Below are 24,497 nucleotides of genomic sequence, written 5' to 3' on the forward strand. Positions count from 1 at the left end.
ACAAATTAGAAGGGCATTCTATTTGAATAAAGGCAAAGAGCTGGCTAATCTGAGATTTAAATTGGAAAATGTTGGATTGAAGAACACATATATAAAATTTAATCCATACATCTTGTGAGGGAATACACAATTTCTTTCCCCAAGCTTAGAAATAATGCTTTGAGTATGTGTCATATTCACAACTATTTCCTCTTTATACATAGATAGGGGGCTTATCTAAAAGTTTAAAATTGCATGAACTTCTAGAGGGTTTGCAATGCTCTAACCAATATAGCTATAACAAATGAATATGTCCCAAACAAAGCTAAGAATTCTTTATCATAAGTATATAGAGACACTGCAAAATTCTAGAGATAAAATAAGGTACTAGATGTTATTACAATATGCAACAAGAGATAGTCAATTCTCCTTATGGCCTTTGTGTCAAACTACTTTATTTGGCTTCCATATAAAACACATATAAGATCAGATGTTTATTTCCTAGAGTCAGAAACTCCTCAAGAAAGAAGTGATATGTCAACAATAAGTGTTGGGACAATAGAAGAAGGAAAATTTGACCTAGACTAGAGGATCATGCACCTTAATATGCTTTTCAAGGCATTTCCATCATTGTTTTCATTTTGGGTCTTTTGGTTGGGGTGGTGTCAATCCACAGTAAGACTATCTTCACAACTACTAGTATTTGTTGTCTCCAACCAAAGGATATTGTGGTCAACCTAACATCAAGAATTTGTTCAGGGGTCCCTTTCCTAGGTGATGCATTGTGAACCCATTTCACCAAATCAATTCCCTCACCAAAGGCTTTGTCCACTGGGTACTAATTGGTTAGCATATCAAGCAAGATCATTCCAATGCTATAAACATTTCCAACTATTGTAACTTGCATGGTATATGCATACTGTGCAATATTAGAAAATATTTTTGATTTCAATAGTGGATCGAATTAAGTGACATAATTTTAAAATTAATCTATCTCAACACATTTCATCTTTGAATTTAAATCTCCAAAGAACACTCTATCAATGAGAAACCTCAACGAAAATATTAAGTTGACTAGGAAAGAGAGAGGATAAAAGATTTTTCCATTTAGGGAGCCCCATCGATCCAACAATATCCATGTTGATACCAATTATGTCAGGCATACTATCAATCATTCTAAAAATCCTGTGTCTCTTCACACTGATAGCCTAATTAAAAGCCAAACTATAAAATCCCAAAATGATATTTTCAACAAATAGTGCAGTTAGAATGTTTCAATAAATAGTAGTCAAAGGATTTGAGAGCGCAAAGGAAAAGAAGGCAACATACCTTCCACCAAAGAACCTGTCACCGTAATATTTGATCTTCTCTTCTTACTTCCACAACAGGGAACCTTCTCTTACTACTTTGCTTATGAACTTGCATCCTTACAAGATACATATGCAAGAAAGCTATTTCCTACAAACAAAAACCCCCTTAAATTTTCCATACTCCTCTTACAAATTTACCTCGATGTTAGTAATTTATTGAAGGAGTTGGTTCTACTTTAATGTCAATTGGTGACTAGTACATCTAATTTTTGTTTGGTCGATCACTACTCTTGAGTTGTCATTTTGTACGATGCTTAACGACAATAATCTTTTTGAACTCTTCTCATGAAAAGCTAATCTGGGATCAACTCCAAGGTTTTGGGCGATCTTGCAACCTACTAGAATCCACTCAATAGAAGATAAATGTGAGTGTTCATGAGGAGCCCTTTGCTGGTTCTAACCAATTTCGGATAAGATGTTGAATCTTCTTGCTATCTCAAAAAGGTAACCAGACAAAAATAAATATATTTTTGTATTTTTTTGTTTATAATGAATGTAGTTTTAACTATGCAACTATATGAATTCCTAAATTAACCAAGTGTTTGTAAAAGAAAATAACAAAGATAAGGTAACAAGAAGTTCAAGCAAATGACTTGAAAAGTAAATCCCTAATAGACATAGGCCACATAAACAACACGTCTATGAATTAAGCCTTTGAAAAGATCGATAGGTAACCAATGAAAATAGGAGTAGCGCTTCCTTAATTCCACTTATGCAATCATCAATGGGAATTCAGTAACTGTAAGATGTTTCACTTTTCATCAGATCGCAAGGCCATGGAAGGTGCGCTCATGCGAGACAAAAAGCTATGCAAGAACAATAGGGTGATCTTTTCTCCAACTAAGTACGTTAGTGAAATTTTTAAACATGTGACAAACACCATAACTAAAAGATTGCTTAATCAAAATAGCACAATAAAACAATTGGCTCCATTACACTCTATGAACATACATTCACAAAATATAACACAATTGAGCAAGAATAACTACACCTTGAATGAGAGCACCAAAAGCATATATTATTGCATCAAAATAATAGCCTTGGAATACATATTTAATTCCTTAATTTATAGGCAATCTTCTACTCAATTTGTGTTGAGAGTGAGAGATTCCTTCACGTAAATATATGCTTAAAACAAATAAAACAAATCCAAATAAATACAAATTGACTCTCTAGGAGGTGCTAAGCAAGACTCCATCCTTGTTGATATCATTTAATGGGTGCATAAGCCTTTACATGACTTAAAAAAATGAAAGAAGAGGAAGATAATGAGAAGGAAGCCAATAGATGATGTAGGAGTCTTTGGAGATTCCAAAAATAGAAGCTCAACCTTCTTTGGATGTTTGTAGGAGTTGAACTGTCGTCAAAATGCATTTTTGGTGCATGGAAAGCTTTAAATTTGGAACTGGCAGTAAACTGTCTGCACACCTTTGACTTCGTCAAAAAATTCTAGTGCACCTTTGGAGTAGTGCACCTAGCACACCTTGCACACCTGCACACCTTGGTGACAAGAGCCAAAAATCCAAAAATTCTTCTAAGTGTTAATTTTCCAGAGTTAGAATTTTTTCTCAACTTCACAATTTTCCAGAGTTAGATTTTTTTTCAACTTCAAAATTTTCCAGAGTTAGATTTTTTTTCAACTTCAAAATTTTCTAGAGTTAGATTTTTTTTCAACTTCAGAATTTTTCCAGAGTTGGATTTTTTTCCAACTTCAAAATTTCCAGAGTTAGATTTTTTTCAACTTCAGAATTTTCCAGAGTTATAATTTTTTTCAACTTCAGAATTTTCCAGAGTTAGAATTTTTTTCAACTTTAGAATTTTCCAGAGTTAGAATTTTTTTTTCAACTTCAAAATTTTCTAGTTTCCATCATTTGGGTCTTGTTGACCTTCAACCAAAATGATATGTGTATGTTTCCCTTTGAACTTTTGGATAGTAGAGGTGATTTCTTGAGGAGATAATAAGTCCAAGGCTTCATACTTTACCCTTACTTCCTTATGGAAACCATTAAGTGTGACTTCTTGGGCATTCCCTGGAACTTGAAATTCATGGGTTTGAGTGTGATCTTAGCTACTACAGAAGAAAAGGAAGCCATGGTAATGTTTAGGACCTCGGGGGACCTCTAGATGTTTTAGATATTTATAGTTGCACACCTTAAGAGATAGTTCATTCACCAAGCCTTCAAATTGTGCACTTGTGCACCTTTAGGGAATTGTACAAGGTCCTCAATTCATCGAAAAAATCAAAGTTCTTTGTTTTGAAAATAATTTCTAGGTTTTTCTTAGACAAGGTCTGGGAGGAGTCTTGTTAACTTATTTTTCTCTTTTTGATGATTTACAACCTCTTTATAGCCCAAAATTTTAACTCCTGCTTCCTCTATCTAAACTCCCAAAGTACATGTGTTGAACCTTATCATTAATAGTTTCATAAGATGAGGAACCAGTTTTGGTTCATGTGTCCAACCTCTGTATCTTTGATCTTCAATATAAATTCATGAATCAAAACTTACATGTGACTCCTTTGAAGGTGAAGGTAATAGCTTAGGTGAGATCTCTATTGTTGTTGATAATGAAGATACTATGATGATCTGTGCACTTACATGTTATGCACCACACCTTCGTGTTATGCACATCTTCATGCACTGTGAATTCTATTCCTTGATTTTTTCTTCTCTCCAATTGCTCCATCCTTCTTGGTCAGAGACCAGGTGATCCAGACTATCCAAAATGATCAAATGTTTAAAGCCTTTTCAAATCTTTGTTTAACAAGCTTTTCTAGGCATTTTTAATTGGCTTTTTTGGAGGTCTTCTGCTCAAAATTTCAAGTTGAAACTTTCATCGGTCTCTAAAACTAGGAGGCTGAAGGCTCACTATTTTAGAGACTAAAATTAGATTTTTAGTTCTTCTTTCCAGTGGTGTAAACAATTCTAAATTTCAAGCTCTAGGTCAAAAGTTATGACCCTGGCAAGTTAAGGATGTCTTTTGATCTGTCTAACTACCCGACTCGTCTCGATTAGAGACTAGGGTTTGACCTAAACCCAAGGGAGAGTCCAAAATGACCGAGCTTTGGACTAGATGCCTCACAAGGAAATTTAAAAGTAGGGGACCCCATTTTGTGACTCAAAATGAGGTGTGCGTTGTGAAACCACAATAGCTACAAGTAAATTTTGTTATAAATGACGTGTCTACATTAAAATAATGTGTAATGAAATAGAGCAAAACCCAACATTCAAAATTGAGTAAAATGACACATAAACATTAAGGGTTAATTTTAAACAAAGGGTTAGCATAAAGAAAAGCACAAACTAAAACAAAAAATAATAATCATGAAATACATATACCTCTTTTACATTTTGAGTTGCTTTCTCCATGTCATTACCAATGCCTTGAATCTTGTTGAAAATGAAGAAAGAAGAAAAAAGTAATTTACGAAACTTAAAAAACTTTGCAAAATTCATTGAAGTGTAAACTAACACTAAACAAGAACTTTTGGTGAACAACACTTACTTCTGACGAGGTATTTGCAAAATTTCTATAAAAAAAAGAAAATGGAATGTAAGAGGAAACTATATAAGCAAATATAATAGAAAATATAGATGAATAGAGCTGAAAAGGTTAAATTATAATGGTTCTAAAATAGGGAATGATAAATCATTATAATTGAGTAAAATTTGAGCATGCAAAATTCAATTCAATGAATAATGTTTCTTCTCATGCGATATTTGATGAGTCTATTCCATAAGCTTAAGCATGAATGACTAAGATTTAAGTTCAATTCCTTCTCAGGGACATGAAGAAATGAGACATTGTTGACGTCTCTCCATACATATTCAAATATTTTTTTCTATATATTTAATTGTAAAATTAATAAAAACTCTAACAAAATGGCAACTACAAAATGACAACCAACCAATCAGATAACTAGAATTTGTAAACATAAATTTCTTATAAAAATAAGAGTTGCTATGTAGTTGGAGTCCCGCTTTTTGCCAAAAATAGAAATAGAAGATTTGATTATTTAGTTCTTATTGCAATGTTATAATGTTTGGAAGGTGATAATTATTTATTATTGTTATATTACTTTTCACTTATTAGATATACATTTAGCCAATATCAAGAGAATCACACACAAGTTTAATTATCACATTGTAACAACAAAGCAAGAGTCAATTAGTCATTATATGAATAAGAATTTGCAAAGAGCATGATAGGATCAAATAAATAGAATGGTATCTTATCCTGAAATTCCACTCAGTTATTACACCCTGACTATCTACTTGAATAAGGATGATAAGCATTCAGATTTTTTTTTGCACTTCAACCTATATAAAACGAGCAAACAAAGATACCTTTAAACCAAACAATCTCAATAGTCTATTTTTGATGCTAACAATTTTTTTAAAGCATTGTTAAAATTATTCTTCAAACAAAAGAATACAAAAGTATTGAGTTCTTTTTAACTGTAAAATTTTAGCAACTGTCCCATCAAAGAAAGCTAAGGTGTCATATAATGCAAAATAACTTTCGGTTTGCTCCATTATGTCAATCGATGGATTAATCCTTGACTTTATCAACTCAACAATGTAGGTTCTGAAAGCAATGATTTTACTCTTTACCTCAAGGAATTTAACACCACACAAAAATTTTGGTGGGTGGGGAGGGTTTTAGGTAGTCAACTTATTGAGATGCAACAACAAAAAAATTCTGATAAAAAGCCAATTTTTGTTGCTTACATTGCTCCTCCAAAAAACAATACTGCAAACAAAGCTAATACCTCTTGTAACTGCCTTCTCTTATAAGGGACCAAAATTTATATCTCCTATCATACTTAGGGTTTAAAGTTTAAACCAATTCCCAATATTGTGATATTTTCTAGCAGTGTTATAAAGCTCTTGATATTCTTTAAAAATATTTGGGTACTAATGCCCTTTGTCTAATGTGAGGTTGATATCACAACTATAGGTTCAAACATCCTTGCACTGTTTTTAGAAGCAACATCACCAATTTGCCTTTGGTAATGAGCGTGTTTCCTTCATTTTACTTTCAAGTCTACATACATCAAGAATAAAAAAGAATGATATCATTAAATGTCAGATACATAAAGAATTCTTACATTAAAAAATGGTGTTCCTGATTATCTCAAACTTGGAAGAACAACCAAGCCCCTGAAGTGACCATGACATCATGCAATTGAATTTCCTTTCCAAGGTACTCTCTTTTCATTTCCAATGAGTCATGATCTGTGCCAAATATAACTTCACTAGACAAAGATGTTGTGTTCGCTTCTAAGTTAGCATTTGTAAGACCAATCATCATTATGGATTGATAATAGAGCATATCATACATACCTCTAAAATATTGAAAATTCAAATGATGTGAAATTGGAAAACCTCAAAAAAGACAAGAATTAAAAAAGTCATGTAGAATATGAAGAATATAAAACATAATCTACAAAGGAATCAACAATGAATGAGTTCCCAAATAAAACAATTATGAAAAGGATTCCAGAAAGGGTATAGAAAATGTATATATAATCCTAGATAAAGGATTAAAGGAAAAGATCGCTACAATATTTGTCAACATGATTTGGAAAAACACAAAAGCTCCCCCATCGTGTAAGTTACAAAAACATTAAAAAAGTTCCCCGTTGAATAAATTTTAACTACCTTGCAACTATGGCGCTTCCTTTATAGAAACCACAAGCTTGCAACTATACTAATTACATTACACAAACCACAACTTAAGGAACATACTTGATTTTCAACCACTGCTTCAACCTCATCATTGTTTTCATCATCATAAACCAAACTAGCCATCAATCTTCCTGAGCCTGCACTCCCTGTGACTTTTCCATGGTAACAGCTAGAAGAAGACTTGCATTGGGGCCGTATCCAAGCAACTATATATTGGGATTCACAACAACATACTCTTTTAGCCATCGAAGAGGAAAATTGAGGCAAAACAATTAATGATAAATGAGCCAAGATAATTGCAAGTTAATGGGCATCATTACAAAAGCCCTCTAGAGACACAAAGTATGATGCCTTAAATTTGCTTCATTTGTACTCCTAGAATTAATAGCCACATTTGTGATCATCTAGAAGTTGACAATAAGAGTGAGGAACATGTTCTCACACCACTAGTGTTTCCCCCTTGTTGAGATGTGCGGAGGCATTGGTATTTACCCCTTGTGAAGAATCTGTAGAGGTCATTGTGCTTCACTCAACGTCCTTAGTACTGGAAAACAAAATTACAACTCATAGTATTACGAATAGAGGAGGCATGAATCTATTTATGGGTGGTTTGTTGATTTTGATAAAGAGGCGAAAACGATGAATATAAGTGTTGAAACCCTGAGAAACAAACAAAATAAAGATGAAAAATCTTGTAGATGAAGGAAAAATATATGAGAGTTTGATCATTCAAAGTGGTTGCAGACACATGGTGCACTGAGCTGAGGGCAAGGATGCAAGGTTAGATGCCACACGTTGTCAAAAGGAAAGCAAGTGGTTTTAACAAAAGTGAGCCACAAAGAGGACAACTAAAACAAACCGCATGAATTATTTATAGAAGACATGCTAATTGTGGCAGCTCCATGCCATATGCCAAGTTTTTATGCCCCTACTTTTTTTTCCTAAAATTTTGAAAGAAAACATGAAAACACTACTGGAAAAAAGGACAACAAATGAAAAACATAAATAAAATGGTAAAAATTACATTTTAATACAAAATTTCACAAGCACTATAAGATAAAACACTTGTGCACAAAAAATAAGAAAATTGAAAACTTTAGTCTCCGCCTATACTACACAAGAATAATAAAAGTTTTAAAATTGACTACACAAATAAATAGCTAAGAGCTAATGAACAAATTAGTACTCCGCCTTATAGAAGTATGGACTAATAAAACCATACAAATCCAATTTATAAATACTGGCGGCTTCCCTATCGTCTTTTAATCCGAGTTGGAACTGATAATTCACAATGTCGCAACAACTGGGATACTAGTTACCGAAAAGGAAATCCAGCATTAGCCAAAACACGCAAAAACTAAAACATAGAAGTGCCCTTTAGAAGGTAATCTGAATATATAGAATACCACTGAGCACCTCAATTTTGTTGAAACCAAGTTCTCCCTCATTATTTTGAATGTTTATTCGGCTGGGTGCAAATTATTAATTGATTTAAAAAAAATACAAATCGAGAGGCAAAGGAGTTCGGATTGTTCGGATTGTTCAGTATTCTTTTTCAAATTCAGCAATCCATAAATGTAGAGCTAGAAGCGGCCGACAATGAATATTACCTAAAGCTGAAAAACGCAGCAAATGCGCGTATATTCCTTCCTTGGAAAGTCTGAAAAGAACCAGGATGGAGAACAGAAAAGGAAGAGGCATAGAGAATCCATTTGCTTTGAAAGTAGGGCAAGTCTTTACGGGCTTTGGAGTCGGCTGTGGTATTGGTATCGGTGTAGGCCGACCTTTAAATCTAGGTATTTACGAAATAATCTGTCCTATCTTCCAATCCGTTACTACTCGTAATCGTTTTAGTTATTCTGAGAGTAGGTCATATTATTACATTCATTGCAATGGCTAAGAATGCAAATGACATCAATACAAACAGTAAGTCTTCTTACTCTCAAATTCTAGCGTTCTTTGGTTCTGAGATGCGTACCCAAATATTTTCGTTTTTATACAATTTCCTCTTTAGTAGGCCATCTCATCACAAATTCAACTGTGCAATTGGCGACGTTGCAAAAAATAATTGCTCTTATGCTAGCATTGTGGGGTTCGGGAGCTTTGTATTTGAGTTAAATTCAGGGCTATTTGTGTTGCTTCTTAAGGCTAGCATAGCTAAATTGTGACTTATGATGGTGGCTTCTAAGGTTTTTAGATTTATTTTTAAATTGCTTCTGATACTGAAAATCCAGCACTGCAATTTTTTTTTTTTTTTGGGAAAATCCAGCACTGCAATTGACTTCAATGCAAACTATGATTTTTCCAGTCCTTGAATTCAAGGGTTTTTAGGTTGTGTTTTTTGGTGTCTTTTTAAATCCAGCATAGCGTAATTGGGAGTTTTGATGGTTGGCTTTTAAAATTTTAAGGTTGCAATTCTTCTTTGAATCTCTGCTTCCACTCCTCTGTATCATAATATATCAAAAGAATTATGCAATATCAGGTCAGCATGCCTTGCCTTGGTAGGCTTATGGGCGAGACTGCACTGGAATCGAATCTGGGATTCCAACTCATCTAGTGTCTTGTATTTACTAGTTAGCTTGGCCCAACAGCATTTTAATATTTCCTAAGCTGCTGGTTCCGTTTCTGGTGAGGTGGCAGATTCAAGATTTGGGTTAAAAAATTATCCAATTTTTTTTGGGTTGGCTTCCGATTCAAATTATATATACACACACACACGCATTCATGCATATACACACAGAGAGACAGCAACAAGTAATTTCATACACAAATAGAGGCAATAAGTTTTTCTTTTTATTCACAAATGCACAAATAATATATAAAACAACCCTTTTGGTCTTTTTTGTGGTCACTTTTAGGGTTGGAGGGGCAAACAAACCCAAGTTGGCAAAAAATCTTTAAGAAAAAGTCAATAAAAATGACATTTTTAGTCAATTTCTAAAGAGACGCTTTCTTTATAAATAACTTCTAATTTTCATATGCATGCTTTTGGGAAGAATGGAGGCCCTTTAGAATCTATGGGATAGGGTGGCATTTCAAATATTATTTGCAAGGTGTTCTTATTTCTTCTTTTGATAAAATGGCAATTCTTAGTATTGTCAAAGGAGGCTTGGAGAAGAAGGTCTACAATTCATTATTGGGTCAAGGTTAGTTGATGTTAACTTGACCAATCATAACAACAAGAAGATTCTATTGTTTTTTGAAAATAAAGTCAGAATAACGCTAAGTTGCCGATTTGGGTTCGGGGACGGATCCGGGTTCTAGGTTCGGGCAATTTTTTTTTCCCATTTGGGTTCATGGGTGGGTTCGTGAGTACACACACACACACACACACACACACACACACACGAGAAACATGCATAGTTGCAAAACAAAGTCATTTCACAATATGAACAATTGTTGCTTGATCATTGATCTGTGCGAAATGTCAACAGTAAACATTAATACTCGCTCATTAATCCATCTTCATGATTGTAAAGAAATTTATACATTGAATTACTAAATTGCAAAACGTAGATTAGTTCATCAAATAATACATTGAATTACTAAATTGCAAAACAAAGGCTAGTTCATCAAATAATAAAGTTTGAAATGTGATGATAGATGACAAGTGTTTAGTAGTTAATCAATAATCATAGTATCAAATGCTCTTCAAGGGTCAAATGGATCATCATAAAATGAGGGATCAATGGCTTCATCCTCAACTGCAACTATATCTAGATCCTCATCATTGGAACCCAAACTGGTTCCACTAGTCTCATATGTTGCTATATCCTCCTCCTCCTCCTCAACATAAGAGATTAGATGAGTGAAATGTTTTTTATTAAGTTCCGTTTAGAGTTACATAAGAAAACAATTAAAAAAACACACTCTTTAAAGTTGTTTTAGCCCTGGGTTCGTTGTGGGTTCGCTCCAGCAAGGACCCGGACGAACCCATAGTCCAAATTAAGGACCCTTCCCGGACTCGCAGCGAACCCGAGGCGAATCCGGACCCGTGCAGACCCGGACCCAAATCTTGGCAACAGGGGACGAATCCGGCTTCTTAGGAATAACATAATATATTTGAATCACCATTCAAGAAACAAAGAAGTGGTTTCATTGGATGGGGTCCTTAAGATTTGACTTTGATGAAGAATGAGGTAGAGACCAAGGTATCATAGAGCCGAATGATGAAGAGGCTCTAGAATTGCAATCTTGTGTTGAAGATTGTAGCTGTGATAGAGATTTTTATCTCTAATTTTGTGAAATAGAAATATGTTTTTTATGACCGTTATGGTCATCTTTAGCTACAAGAGACATTTGTGATAATATTTAAGATGATATTATATAAAAAAATCCATTATACGTAATGCGGAGAGGCATGCATATGGAAATATGAAGTGTCGAATATTTGGAAATATGAAGGGTCTTGTATTTGAGGTTTGAAGAGACCTTCGTGTAAAATACGAAGAGTTTAATGCAATCTATTTATGTGATTGCTTGGTATATTGTAAGATGAACCAAGTGAAAGCTTTGTACATGATCATTTTATTCTTAGGATAATTTCTTGTGTCTTTTGTTCTTGTCTTTTGTCCTTCTTTATTGCTGCTATCATAATTTCTGGGATAAAACTTAACATTGTATCAGAGCACAGGTAGCTGAATTTGTCTAGCTGTGAGAAAGACGAATTTACCTCTGGTGGTTGTCTTTGACTATATTTGAAATAAGATACCTCTTCCATTTCTTAATTCTTCGAGATCTAATTTGTATTCTTATGGGGTTGCTTCTTTAATCTGCAATTGTAATGCTAATTTCCTGGGGCACTGTGTTTAAGGAAAGAGCATATCTCCTGTTGTTTAAACTTCTGCAATGTGTGCCATTCATCTTGCCCCTCATCTGTAGAGCTCCTGAATGGTGCAGGTACTTTCCAGAAAAGGCCAGAACAAAGTTCTCAGCCATGTTTGATTGGGCTCTCAAGAAGGGGTGTTGTACATTGAAGCATTGTGAGATCATGTGAGACTACAATCAGTTCCTCCTTCAGCACTGGGATCAGAGTTGACAGATGCCTTCATCCTCACGATCAAAATAGGCAAATGAATTTATCAGTTTGGGGTCATGTTTAAGACCCATTAGTTTGCATATTCCTTCTTGTGGAGGAATCTGAGCTCACCTAGTAGTGTCCAGCAGCTCGCTTCTTCATCCAAATTCTTTTCAGATAATGTTTACTCGATTTCGTTCGAGTCATAGTCTTCTAAATGCGAGTATGGCAGGATTCTTGACAATTGTCATTGCCTCACCGCTGAAGCTCTGTGTGTGTAAGAAGTCGAATTGTTGAGTTTCCACTCAAGTCGACTCACCATTAATCAAATCATACATTGTGTCATATATCGGCAACACAATCCAACTGTTGATTGTATTTGGTGTATCTAAAATTAGAGACATGTCTCCTCTTCTCATATTTGTAAGTCATTTAGATTTGCATTTGGAACGTACCAATAAGATGGCAGTGTTATTACATTTGCAGAAAATGATCCTAGAAAATTCAACAAGGGGGGTGGGTGTGAATCAATATAATAACAACTCTTGCCAATTTAAAGTTCAATCACTACAATAGAATCAATAACAGAAATAAACAATTGTGCACACGAATACAATGACACAAACATTTATGTGGGAACCCAATGCAGGAGAAAACCACGACAAATAATTGCTTTTTATATAATCATGTTCTTTTACAAGGATTCGTAGACACCGAGCTTCTAGAGGCTGCAACCTCTATGTTTTATGAGCACCAACTCATTGGAAGCATCAATTCCCACACTTCGTAGGCACTGACCTATTGGAGGCACCAACTCCGATTGCCGTCTTTGTGAGCAGAAACCCACTGCACATAAACTGCTTTTCCATCTTGATACTATTGCTCACTCAACTGATGATGGATACATTGCTTGCATAATTTCTCTTATTTAATATGTATATACCACGACAAATAATTGCTTTTTATATAAACATGTTCTTTTACAAGGATTCATAGACACCGAGCTTCTAGAGGTTGCAACCTCTATGTTTTATGAGCACCAACTCATTGGAAGCATCAATTCCCACACTTCATAGGTACTGACCTATTGGAAGCACCAACTCTGATTGCTGTCTTTGAGAGCAGAAACCCACTGCACATAAACTGCTTTTCCATCTTGATACTGTTGCTCACTCAACTGATGATGGATACATTGCTTGCATAATTTCTCTTCTTTAATATGTATATTTGCATGGATTCTTTCTTCCAGCGCATACACACTCTTCTCTCTTCCGAAGTCAGCCTTTAATTAATATTTTCTTGATAGTGGTCTTCTCTAAATCACTTTTTAGAATGATGTTTTCTTGCTCTAATTTCGCATAATCTGCTTCTTCTGCATTTAACTTCCCCATTATCTGATCCTGAAATTGTTTGGCTTCTTCCAATTGTTCTTTCAAATTTTCAATTACTTTGCTTGATTCTTTGTGGGCTTCATATAATTCTTGAATTTGTGATTTTTGTTTTGCATTCTTCTTGTTGAACGTACCGTTTTTCTTGTAAGCATAATGAAGTTCTTCCACGATTCCAACATTCTCTTCCTTGCTGTAGGCCTCTTCTTCATCTTCTTTATATGTAGTAGATCCTTCCTTGAGATTTCCATCATTTGGACTTGTTTTTTATTTGAAAGAGAACTTGTACTCTTGAAAGAGAGGTCACAAGTTCAAATCCCACTAGGGGGTAGGGTATGTACGCCTCGTTTGTAGTGCTAAGCGCCTCTCAAAAAAGAGTACGAGGTAGTCCCATATCACTGTCACCATACATCAACCCAAAAACTATGGCATAGTGTGGTGGACTATAAACCCCTTTTCTCTTTCCTTTCCTTTCCTTTCTGATTCATTTCTGCCATTTTCGTCTTCTTTTACCATTTCTTTTCCATCAGTCACAATGTCATCTTGATTTGCCAAATCATCATTTTCTATTGCAACGTGTCTTCCAAGTGCCATTTGTTGAAACTAGAGCCCAGAAATTCATGAAAATAACCAGACATAAGAAATAGACAAAAACTGAAATAGAGAACACCAGAAATATCCTGGGAAAACCCTTCGAAAGTGAAGGGAAAAACCCAACCACACAACACAACACAAAATATTTTTATTGATAATGAAATGTTCAAGTGTACAATATCCTTTGCTTGATGCAAATATATAACAATAGGAGAGACTCTTCACATAATAACTGAAGGTCTCTTGATATTCTCATAACTCCTATAATTAATTATGACTCTTTGAATATTCTTGCCTCAATGCATGTCCAATGACACATGTCATTACATATAATATTACAATTTAAACATGTGTCCTTTTCAGTTGAACGTAACAATAACAATAATAACGTTCATATTTCCAGAGATAAACATATCTATCGCAGCTACTATCTTCAACACCACCTCATCACATATATTAGCTTCCTTATTATCACATGCATTTGATTCTACAACATCACATGTATTTGATTCTATAACATCAATACAATCATCACCACATATAGAATTGATTTCTCTTTCAAGGAACTCATTATCCATTACTTGATTTATGCATTGTTATTAATATTCTTCTTCGTATTTCCTTTCTTTTTTCCCTTATGTGCTCACTAGATCTACCTTCAAGCAGTTAGGTTTAATAGAAATCACCCGCTTTGACACCAATTAAAGAGCACACAATTATACTGGTTTGTGGGGGGGGGGGGTGGGGATGGTGAATCAATAGAATAACAACTTTTGTCGATAGTTTAATCACCACCGTGGAATCAATAACTGAAATAAACAATTATGTACATGAACACAATGACACAAAGATTTATGTGGAAACCCAATGTTCGAGAAAATTGCAACAAATAATTGCTTTTTATATAAACTTGTTCTTTTACAAGGATTCATAGGTACTAACTATTAGAAGCTGCAACCTCTCTGTTTGATGAGAACTAACTCCCACACTTTGCAGACCTCGACCTAGTGGAAGCACCTACTTCCACTGTTGTCTTTGTGAGCACCTGTCCACTGTACATAAACTGTTTTTCTACCATGATACTGTTGCTTACTCAACTGATGACAGATACATTGCTTGCACAATTTCTCTTCTTTAATCTGATTATATTTCCATGGATTCTTTTCTTCCAGCACATACACTCTCCACTCTTCTTGAAGTCAGCCTTTAATTGATATTTTCTTGAATTACACCACATGCTTATATATGTAAATATAAATCAGATTTCCTTGTTAATCCTCTCACTTATTCTCAGTGTTACCTTGGCAGGAGGGTGCGGCGGGACATCGGGATGAGTTTCGGGTGCGGGAAAAAAAGGGCCTCAATTTGGGGACGGCGAGGGTGTGGCAGTAGGGGAGCGGAGGGGGCGAGGGGGGGGAGTGGGGGGAGGGGGTTGCATAGTATATATATAATATATATGACTGAAAATGCTAATTATGAAATGATACTTCAATATATTATATAACATTAACATACCAAATATAGTTGAATACAATGAATAGAGAAAATTGAAATGTGATTCACAAACCATAAGTTCAAACTTGAAACTTGAAACTTCATAACCATTACCAATGACCATTTAACAAATTAACTTGGTTCACGATGCAAGATTCAAAATTCATTGTTCAAATATGATTCTATGAATATCATATATCATAAAGATGCTCATGATGACAATGAGCCGAATAGCATGAAACAATGAAATAATAATAATGTATCATAGCCATATCAAAGTGAGTACAATCAACAAAATGACAAAATGTCAATAATGAGAATGGATTCATCTCGAGCACTCTCTAATCATCCCCTATACCGAAGTCCTCATCATTGGAACTGCTAGACTCCTCATGGGTAAGATCCTGATCCTCTAAAGGAACACCAACTAGCCCTACATTGGCTTCTGCTACATTGTCATCCTCATCAATCTGAGCTGGATCCTCTGGCGTCACATCCCATCGTGCTGCAGGGCTCTCCTTGTACTTGCGTGTCTTGCGATCTTTGAGCCGCAAGTAACCATGTACAACAACCAACTTCTCCGCTCTCTTAGAGTTAAGTCTATTCCTCTTAACAGAGTGAATGAAGCCATAGGTGGACTAGTTCCTCTCTGCAACTGAGGAGCTAGACACTTGAGATAACAAAGTTTAAAGTTACAACTTACAAGTTACAAACAAATGTTCCTACAATTTGCAACAAATGATAAATGGTAAATCAATGATTATTGAATCAATGAATCATAAATTAAAATCAGTAAAGTAAAACTCTTAAAGCTAAGATTATAAAGGGCTGGAATTAGTAATTAGTATTACAAAACTGAGAAAGCAGTTGGATGGCTAGTGAGGTGATCTTTGACTTCTGTGACCCATGACATTTCCACCACAAAATGGGATTTTTTTGTGCCATGGTTTTGAGATCCACCTTTGCAATATCCGAGTATCCTACAAGTTACAAGTTTTAAAGTTTACAACATAATATTAAAATAACTTAAATAAAGTTATAACTTATAAGTAAAGTAACAATTAATTATTAAAAGAACTTATAATTATCAAGAGTTTAGAGCATTGAATGAAGATTTAAGGATTACTTGAAAAATTAGCAAATTTGGACCACTCGGTGCGAATCTCACTAGCAGTCTCAATATCATACATCCTGGCAATGCATCGAAAGAACCCATTTTTCACCTCATCATCCTGAAGTGGTGTGACTCTACCAGGCCTATGCATGTATCACTTCGGGTTCAATGCATAGGCATCCATGTGCAAAGGAGTGTTCAACTTCTCCCACCCACTGTGAATGATAGGCTCAATGTGCTCCGTATAGAATGCTAGAGTGGGGTCTCTCTCACGCACAAGCCTCATCTGCCCAAGCATGGAATCAATGCACTCATAAACCTCTCCAAGGCTAGGTGAATCTACATCTCCATATCTGATCACCTAAAACACTGGAGTAATGATGGAGACTACGTATTTTGCGTCACTCCAAAACTGATCACTCTTCACTGTCTCCTTTACCCTCTTCCCTTGCTTTGTTATGAACTCAAGCTATCAATTCCATTCTTGTGTCATAACCATGAGTTTTAATGGCTCTTGCAACTCAATCATTCTCTCCAAGAGAATATAATATGATGCGTACTTGGTCTCAATTGGTTTCAGGAATTACTTCTTTGCAAAGCTCCTGAAAAGTGCATGTGATGTATGGTGATTGCAGATAAACATTTGCACATCTCTCCCATCATTAACCACCTTTCTAATCCACTCTATTTTCCCCATGTCTTTGAGTGCATTGTTCATGGCATGCACACAACATGGAGTCCACCAAATATGCCTATAGGTTGCCTCAACAAGCCTCCCTGTAGCTTTGCACACGTGCTGCATCTGTCACATGGCTTCCCTAAGCACATGAAACTGAAAATCAGCATCTTTACAATGCCCTGAACAATCAACTGCCTTCAAAAAGTATGGACCCTTGGTGCATGTAACCATAATGTTGATGAGTGGACGATGACTAATGTCCGTCCACCCATCCATGATAATGCTATAGCCTGAATCCATCCAACATGCTTTCATCTGCTCCATCAAGATCCCAACCTTGTCATAGGCTCAATCCAACATTGTGGTCCTCAACTTGTGGTCACCCGGTGGCACATATGATGGCTCTCCCTCGTTCATTTCCATGGACATCATCCTCACAAAATAGTGAGATCGAGCCACATGTGTAGAGATGCCATTGGCAAAGAAGAAATCACCAACATCATCTAATCGGTCCCTTGCGTGCATGTTAAATAAATGAGCAATGAGGTTACTACCATTAGGACTTGTAGTTGCTTTTTGTTTCCCCCTACCGCTATCCCCTGCTGAACTATGTGTAGGTGAGGAAAATGATGGTGTAGGTGACATAGTCCCTGCTCTCTGATGCAAGATACGAGTAGATGTTCTCTCTGCCTCTGTAACTGCTATATATTCTATACTTGTTGCCTAGTAGACAAAGATCTAGGCACTGGAACATCACTATCATTAGGAATGCCCCATAGTTTGTTCACTTCAATTCTGTATTTCACATTCTCAGGATTTGACAAGAATATGCATGGGTTCATGCCATAGCCACTTTAAAAAAGAAGGTGCGAATTAACTCTTGTAATGCTGCCAAACTATTCTGCACCACATATATTACACTTCCATTTACGTGTGCCACCACCTGAAGGTGTAGGGCGTGTAATTTTCGTAGCAAACTGTTTTAGAGGGGACTTTGGATCATAAGGATCCCTAGCATACTTTGTCAAAATCTCTGAAGGGCAATCAATAGAAGGCAACCCTGGTGCAACATAAGGAGGCTCTTCCTCAGATTGACCATCTACATCAGCCCCATGATCACTTCCTTCAAGCTCAGGCTCATAATTAGATGCACTTGCCTCATTAATTTCTATGTCTTCTGCACTTTTACCGTATCTAGATGCCATTTATAAAACTGCATTTTACAAAATGAAAATAAAATTATAAAAATGATCATGATACATTTCAGCCCAAGTAAAAATAAGTTGTACAAACTAGTTTCAACTTACTTAAAACTTAAAACTTTACTATTTAATTTTAGCATTTACAATTTAAAAATATTAAAAAAGGAAGCTAAATATTAAATACTAAATACGTTTCAGCATATGCCATATTGCCATATTTTTATTTTAAGAACAATGAAAAAATTAATATAGATAATAAAAATCATAGAATCATCAACTATCAACAAGATTCAAGAATGAAACATTAAAAAATTTAAGTTGAAACTTGAAAGTAAAACTAAATACTAAATTAAAAAATTATAAATTGATTTCTAAAACCAAAAAAAGTTGTAAAATAAAAAAAACCTATCTTGAACTTGAGGAGACGCCAAATCAAATCTTCTTGCTCCTCTTGATTTTGCAATCCCTTGCAAAATCACCCACTAAGCTCTCACAAACTCCTCCAAACTCTTTTGCTCACTTAGCTTGTTGCTGCTCAAAACAATGAAATGAAAATGAGGTCTATTGGTCTTATTAAACCTTCAAATAGACCACATGGGACCCACACACAATTAGGGTTAGCATGCCTAAAAAACAAAAAAAAAAAAGATGCAAAAAAACTTTTTATTTTTGACTTTTTCGGCCATCTACCTTGGAGCACCCCACGAGCACCCCCTCACCTAAGCACCCACCATGCACCCGACCACCGCGTCCCACTCGGGTGCTTGACCAGTGCAGCGGCGAAAATTCTCTTGGCGGGGGTACTCGGGTGCGTGACGCACCTGCACCGGGTGCGCTGGGGTTTTGACTTGGGTGTGCGCTTCCAGGTTACACTGCTATTCCATATTCTTCTTCTTCACATCTACTATTTGCTCCACACTCTTTCTTGACTTTTCAAATATATCTTTATATTCTCTATTCTCTTTGACCCATATTCTTTTTATTTACACTTAATATCAGATATCACTGTTTTATCCATTCATCTCAGTTTTTTACAACACTACACCTAATCAGCTTTTCTTTTATACATATATTGTCATCTTTGTAGAGATGTGTCTTTTTGTCAAATAGTCACTTCCTTTTAATTAAGTCTATCTTTTCAAAAACTTAATTACCTTCAAACAAGTCCAAACATTTTCCTCCATATTATTTTAATGTTTGCAAAATTACTTTCAGACTTATCTTCTGTCGATGCATCATAACATTCAATCTGAAATCAACTTCGTATGACAATACTTCTAGAATAGATAATGATTTGCAAATTTTGTCAACACTTTTGCAAAGGATAATATATATTACTGTAGAAAGCTCATTGCTGCCTTCTTATATGTATCATTGTTATGGCATTCTTCATACTTCCATGTTGCTGCATATGTCTATAGTCGTCTGTCTGTCTATAAATATATTTCGCTGCCTCAATACTTAATTTGTCTTCATTTGAAGGCGGCTCTAGATCGTGTATGGACAGTGCCTCATATATTTTATTATTGTTAGATCCTCTTTTTTCAAATGCTATAAACCATTGTCACTATTTTTACATCTCTAAGTTTCTTCCTTTCAAATAATTTTGTCAATCCCTTCTTCAATACGTAGACAATCAATTTTGTAATATAATCGTTGTATCATGATCGTTGTAACATCAACTTTTACCGTGTCTTAACTAACAACTAGTCATATCAAAGAGTACAGTTAATACTTCATATTCATAGGAAGATAGTTATAACAGATATGTTCATGTGAATGAGATTAATGGTTACAATCAGTTAAACGAAAATTTCATAACTAACAATTGAAGACATCATCAATGAATTTAACAAGGAATTTAAAATCTACATACTATAGAATTCAAAACCGAAATCCATCTAGGGATGCTTTTGCCCGCTTAGGAGCAAATAGCTATACCACTTTATCGAATTGACAAATACCATCAAATACCACTATATCATTTAGGGCATCAAATACCATTGTATCATTTAGGGCATCAAATATGGTAATACCATTCTATCATTTAGGGCATCAAATACCACTGTATCATCCCTACTCTTTCCATTGCTAATTATGGCAATAATATACAGTTAGAAGATACGCTCATATTCATTATTCACATAAATGAAGGACTAAAACAACAATCCATCAGATAAACCTATCTTTTGGGTATAGATATATTTCATGTTCAGTTGGAAGATCAATTGATCTAACTGGTTACCAATTACCTTGACAAGAAAAAATGCTTTCATTAAAGGAATAACTGAATCAATGATATAAATCAATCCATCACATCTTCTACTTTTATAAACATCATAAAAGTAAAATACCTGTTACCAACAAATGTTTGAATGAATAACTTATCTTTGTCTGGTGCAGGTCTTGGCATCTTGTGGAGAGGGGAAACATTGTTTGGGGCTTAACTTCCCAACCATGGACCTTAACTTATCCCTACGCAATCTCTAACAAGAAAGATCCTCCCTAACCGGAAATAGACATGGAACACCTTGACCAGCCACTGAGCATCCTGGTACTTAACTCCACCACTCGACTTGACAACTGAGTATACTTGGACAGTCATGAGCTTACTTGGAAGTTCTTAAGTTTAATTATATAATTGTCATGTATGATAGTTCTAATTTCTGTTCTTCCTTTTTGCAGTAATCTCCTTTACCTCTTCATCCTCTTTCATTGGCCATTCCAGCCAGGGTGAGTCCTTGGTGTTTGATCATTCGGTTAAGCATGAAATTCTTCCATTAGCATTACATCGTTGACACTCAGCTGATGCAAAAATGATAAATCAATTCTGGCATTAAGCCGTTCTTGTGAATTAGAATTCACACTTGATTAATCAAAGATATTTCACAGACGTGACATAAGAAGTAAAGAACTATTCATTATGAGAGACACATATTGTGCATTTCGATTCAAATTTGATGCTAATCAGTTTGCATATGATCGTGAAGAAAAAAAAAGGAAGATCGACAGACGTGAGCCAAGTACTTATAATTCAATTGTAACGTTGATACATAATTTGATAGAGGAACAATGACATGGTTAAATCTACCATGATAAATACTTGCATCAATTTTTGATAAGAAGAAAGAAGGTAAGTGATAATCAACATAACCTGAACGATGATCAGTGAGACTCAGGAAGTCTTGACCGAGTGGCTCAAGCCGTCTGAACTGAAGAAGACAAATGCTAAAATTTGATACGGAGAAACCCGTGAGATAACGATGCTCGATTTTTACATGTAACAATGAGAGCTGAGAGGAAAAGAAGAGAAGAATGCTGTTCTTAGCAACGTGAAATGTTTTTAAATTGAGCCGCGGCTCAAGGTGGCAGTTTTCAAATCAAGACCATCGGTTTCTTAAGTTTACCGATTCAAAAAGAAAGGGGCACCAAGTGTACATGTCGCCTCTCATAGAGAGTTATAAGTTTGAAATATTAAAGAGATTATTTGAAAATCTATTAAAAATAAATAAATCTATATATATATATATATATATATATATAATTTTCAAAATGATGCCTTCATGCTATTATTATGTCCAAGGTCGTACACATTAAAATACATATGTGCTTAATTCAAAGAATTATGATTTATCTTAACCTCATATCCTCTCAATATAAATGCATGTATATATTTATACATATGTTAATAGAGACGAATTAGAGATTTAATATCATGGCGACATTGTGTGTGTGTGTGTGTGTGTGTGTGTGTATAATGATGAAGAAAAATGGAGACACCATCATAGGACAACAAAGGTAATTGTTTTGAACACACACACACACACAAAATGATGAAGAAAAATGGAGACACCATCATAGGACAACAAAGGTAATGGTTCTGAACATGAATTTTTGGTTAAGATAGCTATATATATATTTATATGTTTGACCAAGTAGCTCATGGTATTGCCCTACGTGCACTCCTTGCCTAGTCGTTTACCCTTAGCCATGGTGATTCAAGATTCATACCTATTTGCCCAGTGATAGTGGTGCCCCTATGCCCAATTCTTTTCTGACAATGCTTCCACCCCTTTGACGTGTTCCTTACAAGGACGTTCTCCGCAATTAAATTATATTCCTCGATATAATAATAATTACCATAACAAGTTATTAATCATAAACAATCATAACAGCTAATTGCCTTTTCACTTCCCATAAATTCATGATGATTAACCAACTTTCCAAAATAGCATTAAAATATCATCATAATGGTTAGCTAGCATGCCAATCTTCATATGAAACTATAACGATTAACCATCTTACCATTTCACATGATTGTAACTAATTTTACTAGTCAACAAACTTCACATGAAACCTCAACGGTTATATGAACATTTCAAATGGAGCCAAATTTGGGATGTAACATTTGTGGTAGCCATTAATTCCCACTTTCCGTCGCTATCAAATGAATCATTGTTTCTGTTGTTTGAAATATAATTTCTTGGAATTTATTGGCTGCTGTTTGCTTCTATGTTGCTGGGTACATTGTACCATATTTAGCGTTCATTGCCTATCTCTTATTATTTGCACCTTTTATATAGTCTCTTTTTGTGCTCTTAACTTTTAATCATTGGTTTCACTAACATATTTTGTTGTCTGTTTTGTTCGCAACCTTAATTAGCTTTTTACCATCGTCATCTTCTCTATAGTTTGTTCATGCCTTTCCCATATTGTATCCCTACTCAGTTCTCGGGGTTAGCAATAGTAATGGATTTGAGCATGAATGTTAATTAAAAGGAATAATCTGATATTTCACTTTTAGACAATGTATAATATAATTAAAATAGACACAGTGTACATACCAGTCTCAAACAACTGTATTATCATCTTTGTTTCTCTAAGGTTGGTGCGTTCTACTTCGCAAGTTTGGGTGGTTGGAGCCTCTTATTCAAAGAGATTAGAGTCTCTTGCCGAGTTGGTGCTTAGTGAAGAGTAATGGTATCTCTTGTCGGTTGGTGCTTATAAAGCTGTAAAAAGTTCTTTATAAAAGCAATATTTTGCTGCGGTTTTCTCTCTCAAGAGTTTCCATGTAAAATTGTGTGTGCATCTTGTGTCCAAATTTGCTTAATCTTTCTTGTGTGGATATTATTATTATTGTGTATAATTCCTTCAGTTTTAAAGTGAAAAGATCATCTTATAATGATTCACCCCCCTCTTAGAATAAGTGTGTGTGTGTGTGTATTCTTCAAAATTGGCCAAGACCAAGGGCGTAAACCCATCTAAGTGGACTTTTTTGGACTTTGAAGCTGCTAAAGAAGATTCATTAAGGGCTCCTTAATGTTAACGGCCTCTCTAACAAACTTATCCAAGAAAGGGGCATTCTTATGGGGTACTGAGGCTCAACAAGCCTTGAAAAGATAAAGGAAATAATGAGCTCCTGCCCAATTCTAGCCACTCATAACTTCTTACCGTTTGAGTTAGAAAGTGATGATTTTGAAGATAGTGTTAGGGCTTCATTAATACAAAAAAAAACATCCTATAGCTTTTGAGAGAGGAAAACTAAAAGATGTCAAAAAGAATTATTCCATATATGTTAAGGTAATGCTAATAATGATGCATGTCCTAGCAAAATTTAGACAATGCCTAGTTTGTGAGAAGTTAATTGTAAAATTTTAAAAACCAATCATAATAGTTTAAGTTTCTTCTTGAGCTGAAAAGATTTATATGACAAACAATAAATGGGTGAGAAAATTACAAGTCTATGACTTAAGCATCAAGTACATGAAAGGGAGGAATATTGTTGGAGCCCATACCTTATCTTGAAGATTCCATCTATATGCTCTATGACAGATATCTCCACCAAATGGGAAAATTCCTTAATTGTAGAATATGAGATACGAACTTGATAATTCTATGGCAAAGTTAATAAGATCACGAGATACAAATTGGATAATGATCTCTCCAATCTAGATCCTAAGAAGTTTGATA

General features: G+C 35.0%; 1 protein-coding gene across 5 annotated transcripts in view; it reads left to right on the forward strand.

Annotated features, from left to right (window-relative positions):
- The first annotated feature begins 8,304 nt into the window (after positions 1-8,304).
- LOC149542106 (dynamin) overlaps positions 8,305-24,497 on the forward strand; it is a 149,782-nt gene continuing 133,589 nt past the window's right edge. The window contains exon 1 of one of the 5 annotated variants that reach the window (XM_089797154.1): positions 8,305-8,835. In XM_089797154.1, coding sequence (XP_089653280.1) covers positions 8,715-8,835 — 121 coding nt within the window. In that variant the 5' untranslated portion in view covers positions 8,305-8,714. Of the gene's footprint in view, positions 8,966-24,497 lie in introns of all 5 variants that reach the window. The other 4 variants (XM_089797153.1, XM_089797155.1, XM_089797156.1 and 1 more) reach the window with 4 other exon arrangements.

The sequence above is a fragment of the Cupressus sempervirens genome, chromosome 8 (genome assembly GCF_028749045.1).
Source record: "Cupressus sempervirens isolate cs-2001-9-10 chromosome 8, ASM2874904v1, whole genome shotgun sequence".
Classification (NCBI taxonomy): domain Eukaryota; kingdom Viridiplantae; phylum Streptophyta; class Pinopsida; order Cupressales; family Cupressaceae; genus Cupressus; species Cupressus sempervirens.